Raw genomic sequence first — 6,258 nt, 5'->3', positions numbered from 1 at the left:
TAATTATGTTTGACAATAGATTTGTAACTAAAAAGAAATATATAGAATGATGTAATGTTTTTGGATAAGTTTATGAAGACATAAGAATAAAACCCTTCTCTCTCTCGGCTAAATAAGGTAAGCTAGGGTTTCTAGGGGTTCCGTCGTTAGCCATGGCAGCACTCCAGCCGTCGGAGAGGACGGTAGGAGAGGCGCCGCTCTTGACGAAGAGCTTTGCAGCGGCACTAACAGCCAGCAGTAGCGCTGAAGCTTTTGACCCAGGGACAATATCCACATATAGAGGGAACCAGCATTGCGAAGAAAGATATACTGCAATTGGCGCGGCCATTTCAACAAGCTCTGGTGGGCAGATTCTCGTACAGTCGACCTCCTATGGAGGCTGTAAGGAGGTTTTTTCTATCGCTAGGGCTGAAGGGGGACTGTGCGGTGGCCTTGCTGGATGCGAATCATGTGCTCATCCGCCCAACAGTGGAAGAAGATTACACTCGGTTATTCGTTCGCCGCACATGGTATATAAGGAGCTCGCCCATGACAATCTCCAAATGGTCTTTGGATTTCAAAGCTAACAAGGAGGTCTTGATTGCTCCTGTCTGGGTAAGTTTTCCAGGACTGCCGTTGCCATTTTTTGGGAGGAACTGTCATGGAGTAGGAAGGAAATACAGAAGTCGTGATCCAGAATAACGGAAAGGCGTGTTCCAGCTTGAAGGAAGAGGAAGGCGTGTTCCAGTTTGGTGAAAAGCGCAGCTGCTCAGCTAGAAGAAGAAAGGCGTGACTTACAAATCACGCCTTCTACCTGATATAACAGAATTATGCTTCTGTTATGCGCAAGTGGAGCTGATGATTCCAGAACTTCCACACGGCCTCACCTGATTAGCTAGTTTAGAAGTTAGTTAGTCTGAAAATGCTATAAATGGCTGAAGAATCCGAGAGTTAGATTAGATTTTTGAGATATTAAATTCCATTGTTTGTAGCAGAAATTGGCTCTGCCAATTTCCCTCCCTTTTCTTTTTCAAATTCCTTCAAATCTTTCCTCTTCGATCCTATATCCGTGGATTCTATCTCTGTAATTGATTTACCAATTGTCAATCAGAATTGAAGTTCCAATATTCATTACCAATTCCTGTTCAACCAGAATCATTAAGGGTTAATTCTTCTTCTGCTGCAACTAAATCTGTCACCATTGCTGTAATTAGGTTCAATACCATAACAGTGGTATCAGAGCTTAGCTACGAGCCATTGGGATGTCAAAATCTCAGGAGGAGGCGTTAAAGAAGGATATCTCTGAGCTAGGCAGTGTGGTCAAGGTGTTGGGACATAGACAAGAAAGCACAGAAAGAACTCTTAAAAATCTAGACCAAAAATATGAGAGTATGATGGCTATGATGGCTCAGATGATGGCAAAATTTAATGACAGGGACAAGGAGGCAGAAAGCAGTAACTCCATCGAGGGACCTAGCAAGTTAGCAACACAGGAGGAAGGCTGTGGCAGATCAGAGTGGAGAGAAACCAGGTCCTACACCAGAATGCCTAAAGTGGAGTTACCTAACTTCACAGGAGACAATCCCAGGGAATGGATCCGTAAGGCTAACAAGTTCTTCAAAATCAATGGAGTGGAGGAAAACATGAAATCTGAGATTGCTGAGCTATACCTAAGGGACAGAGCTGATACCTGGTTCCATGGAGTATTCAGTGGCAGGGGAACCATTCCATGGACAGAACTGGCTACTGCTCTGTGCAAAAGGTTTGGGGAGGGTACACCAGAGGAAGCTATTGAAGAATTCAACAAGCTTAGGCAGGAAGGATCCATAGCAGACTACCTGGAAAGGTTCGAGCTACTCAAAGCACTGGTAATGCCTTCCCTCCCTCACTTGGCTGATTCTTACTATAAAGCATGTTTCCTAAGTGGTTTAAAGGAAGAAATAGTCAATATGGTTAAAATGGCCAAACCTACAACCCTGTCAGATGCAATAGAAGCAGCCAAGCTACAAGAAAAGAACCTGAAAGCTATGCAAAAGTTTCACAAACCCCTACCTAACAACCAGACACACAGAACCCCTTTCCAAACCCAGAGCCATAACAAATGGAACCCCACACCATCCAGATTTCCAGATAAAACACCCACAGACACCTACAGAACCCTAAACAACAACACTAACCAGTTCAAAAAGATCACCCCTAGTGAGTTCAATCTCAGGAGAGAAAAAGGACTATGTTATAAATGTGCTGAACCATACACACTTGGCCATACATGTAAACAATCCCACATCCATCTTCTGTTAGTACATGATGACAGTGAGAAACAGGTAGTCAGTGAGGAAGGAAGAGAGACTGAACCTGAAGTTTTCTGTGATTGCATTGAAGGCAAAATTGGGGATGAACATATGGAAATCTCCATCAATGCTCTAGCAGGAGGTAGTGAGCACAAAACTATTAAATTAAAGGGGTTAGTAAAAGGGAGAACTATCACTGCACTTATTGACAGTGGTAGCACTCACTGTTTCCTGGATGCACAACTGGCTAGCAACCTGAAACTGGTTAGTAGTGGTCCACCCCTAGTTGTTAAGGTAGCCAATGGGGAAAAGGTTCAGTCCAGCAGCCTAGCTAAACCTGTAGTGTGGAGGATGCAAGGCTATGAATTTCAGCACCAGTTCAATACACTGAAGCTAGGAGGATGTGATATGGTGCTGGGAGTAGACTGGCTGGCCAGATTCAGTCCTATGGAGTTTGACTTCAAGGGGCTTAGTGTGAAGTTCAGAAAAGGGAAACAGCAGGTGGAACTGAAGGGGGAGAGGGACCAGGTGCAGCTGAGGTTGATCAAAGGGAGTAGATTGCACAAATGGGCCAGGAAACAGGCCTATGGAATTATAGCTCAGCTCAGTGCAGTCCAGGAGGAGGTACAGGCCAATGCTACTACACCCCCAGAGTTGGAAGAGGTACTGCAGGATTTTGAGGAGGTATTCAAAGAACCTCAAGGGCTGCCCCCTGAGAGGGGTCATGATCATTCCATTACCCTTCAAGAGGAGTCCAAACCTTTCCAGATCAGACCGTACAGGTGTCCCTATATTCAAAAGACTGAGATTGAGAAGCTGGTGCAAGAAATGTTGGGAAATGGTATCATTCAGCACAGTAACAGCCCCTTTGCATCCCCTGTACTTCTGGTAAAAAAGAAGGATGGCACCTGGAGATTCTGTGTTGATTATAGGCAGTTAAATGAACTGACAGTCAAAAACAAATATCCGATACCCCTTATTGACGAACTTTTGGATGAATTGTCAGGATCCAAATACTTCACCAAGATAGATTTGAGGGCAGGCTATTTCCAGATCAGAGTAAAGGCGGCAGACACTCCCAAGACTGCATTTAGAACTCACCAGGGGCTCTACGAGTTCAAAGTGATGCCATTTGAGCTCACCAATGCCCCTGCTACTTTCCAAAGTCTGATGAACCATGTATTCCAAAAACAGTTAAGGAAATTTGTGCTAGTCTTTTTTGATGATATCTTGATATATAGCTCAAGTTTGCAGGAACATTTGAAACATGTCACAGTAGTGATGAACATCCTCAGAGAACACCAGCTGTATGCCAAAAGGAGCAAATGTGCCTTTGGCCAAACACAGGTGGAGTACCTGGGACACATCATCTCTGTTGAAGGAGTAAAAGCTGACCCTGAGAAAATTGCAGGTATGGTGAACTGGCCTAAACCAGCAAATGTGAAACAACTGAGAGGGTTCCTTGGCCTAACAGGGTACTATAGGAGATTTGTCAAGGGTTATAGTAGTATAGCTCGACCATTGACTGCACTATTGAAGAAAGACAGCTTCCAATGGGGACCAGAAGCAGAGGAGGCATTTCAGAAGCTCAAAGGGGCCATGTGTGACACACCTGTCTTGGCTCTACCTGACTTCAACCAGCCCTTTGTAGTAGAAACTGATGCCTGTTACAATGGGATAGGGGCACTATTAATGCAGAACAGGAGACCTCTAGCCTATATCAGTCAAGGATTAGGGCCAAGGAATATGGGGCTCTCTATCTATGAGAAGGAACTATTGGCACTAGTTACAGCAGTTACCAAATGGAGGCACTACCTGGAGGGCCAGCACTTCATCATCAACACGGATCAACAGAGCTTAAAGTACCTATTGGAGCAAAGAATCACCACTCCCTTGCAGCAAAAGTGGTTGACCAAGCTCATGGGGATGAGTTATGAGATCCACTACAAGAAAGGTAAGGAGAATGTGGTAGCAGATGGCCTTTCCAGGAGGGGGGATCCAGGCCTGGAGTGTACTGCAATAACTACCATAGTACCGGAATGGATCAAGGAGGTGATTAATAGCTACCAAGGAGATGATTGGGCACAGAATATCATCAGGGAGGTTTTACTAAAACCAGACCTGATTGCCAACCACAGCTATCAGAATGGTATACTGAAGTTTAAAGGAAGGGTAGTAGTGGGATCAGGAGGGGAGATAAGGAAAAAGCTTATCAACACCTTACATGACTCCCAATTGGGAGGACATTCTGGGATTCAGGCCAGTTTCATGAGGGCCAAGCAGTTGCTCTATTGGCCAGGCATGCACAGAGCCAATTTCTGCTACAAACAATGGAAAAGGGATGGTTCTCAAACAATTGGCTCTGTGCATGCCTGGCCAATAGAACAACTGCTTGGCCCTCATGAAACTGGCCTGAATCCCAGAATGTCCTCCCAATTGGGAGTCATGTAAGGTGTTGATAAGCTTTTTCCTTATCTCCCCTCCTGATCCCACTACTACCCTTCCTTTAAACTTCAGTATACCATTCTGATAGCTGTGGTTGGCAATCAGGTCTGGTTTTAGTAAAACCTCCCTGATGATATTCTGTGCCCAGTCATCTCCTTGGTAGCTATTAATCACCTCCTTGATCCATTCCGGTACTATGGTAGTTATTGCAGTACACTCCAGGCCTGGATCCCCCCTCCTGGAAAGGCCATCTGCTACCACATTCTCCTTACCTTTCTTGTAGTGGATCTCATAACTCATCCCCATGAGCTTGGTCAACCACTTTTGCTGCAAGGGAGTGGTGATTCTTTGCTCCAATAGGTACTTTAAGCTCTGTTGATCCGTGTTGATGATGAAGTGCTGGCCCTCCAGGTAGTGCCTCCATTTGGTAACTGCTGTAACTAGTGCCAATAGTTCCTTCTCATAGATAGAGAGCCCCATATTCCTTGGCCCTAATCCTTGACTGATATAGGCTAGAGGTCTCCTGTTCTGCATTAATACTGCCCCTATCCCATTGTAACAGGCATCAGTTTCTACTACAAAGGGCTGGTTGAAGTCAGGTAGAGCCAAGACAGGTGTGTCACACATGGCCCCTTTGAGCTTCTGAAATGCCTCCTCTGCTTCTGGTCCCCATTGGAAGCTGTCTTTCTTCAATAGTGCAGTCAATGGTCGAGCTATACTACCATAACCCTTGACAAATCTCCTATAGTACCCTGTTAGGCCAAGGAACCCTCTCAGTTGTTTCACATTTGCTGGTTTAGGCCAGTTCACCATACCTGCAATTTTCTCAGGGTCAGCTTTTACTCCTTCAGCAGAGATGATGTGTCCCAGGTACTCCACCTGTGTTTGGCCAAAGGCACATTTGCTCCTTTTGGCATACAGCTGGTGTTCTCTGAGGATGTTCATCACTACTGTGACATGTTTCAAATGTTCCTGCAAACTTGAGCTATATATCAAGATATCATCAAAAAAGACTAGCACAAATTTCCTTAACTGTTTTTGGAATACATGGTTCATCAGACTTTGGAAAGTAGCAGGGGCATTGGTGAGCCCAAATGGCATCACTTTGAACTCGTAGAGCCCCTGGTGAGTTCTAAATGCAGTCTTGGGAGTGTCTGCCGCCTTTACTCTGATCTGGAAATAGCCTGCCCTCAAATCTATCTTGGTGAAGTATTTGGATCCTGACAATTCATCCAAAAGTTCGTCAATAAGGGGTATAGGATATTTGTTTTTGACTGTCAGTTCATTTAACTGCCTATAATCAACACAGAATCTCCAGGTGCCATCCTTCTTTTTTACCAGAAGTACAGGGGATGCAAAGGGGCTGTTACTGTGCTGAATGATACCATTTCCCAACATTTCTTGCACCAGCTTCTCAATCTCAGTCTTTTGAATATAGGGACACCTGTACGGTCTGATCTGGAAAGGTTTGGACCCCTCTTGAAGGGTAATGGAATGATCATGACCCCTCTCAGGGGGCAGCCCTTGAGGTTCTTTGAATACC

The 6,258-nt window shown here is 44.9% G+C and overlaps 1 protein-coding gene across 1 annotated transcript; it reads left to right on the top strand.

Annotated features, from left to right (window-relative positions):
* The first annotated feature begins 152 nt into the window (after positions 1-152).
* On the top strand, positions 153-4,435 carry LOC140037957 (uncharacterized). Its single transcript, XM_072083144.1, has 3 exons — positions 153-509; positions 1,257-4,322; positions 4,409-4,435. Exons 1-3 carry the CDS (start codon positions 153-155, stop codon positions 4,433-4,435), a joined length of 3,450 nt encoding a protein of 1,149 aa, XP_071939245.1.
* Positions 4,436-6,258: the final 1,823 nt, after the last annotated feature.

This window comes from Coffea arabica, chromosome 3c (assembly GCF_036785885.1).
Source record: "Coffea arabica cultivar ET-39 chromosome 3c, Coffea Arabica ET-39 HiFi, whole genome shotgun sequence".
NCBI lineage: Eukaryota > Viridiplantae > Streptophyta > Magnoliopsida > Gentianales > Rubiaceae > Coffea > Coffea arabica.
The sequence above is the reverse complement of the archived record's forward strand: the minus strand, read 5'-3'. Positions and strand labels throughout refer to the sequence as shown.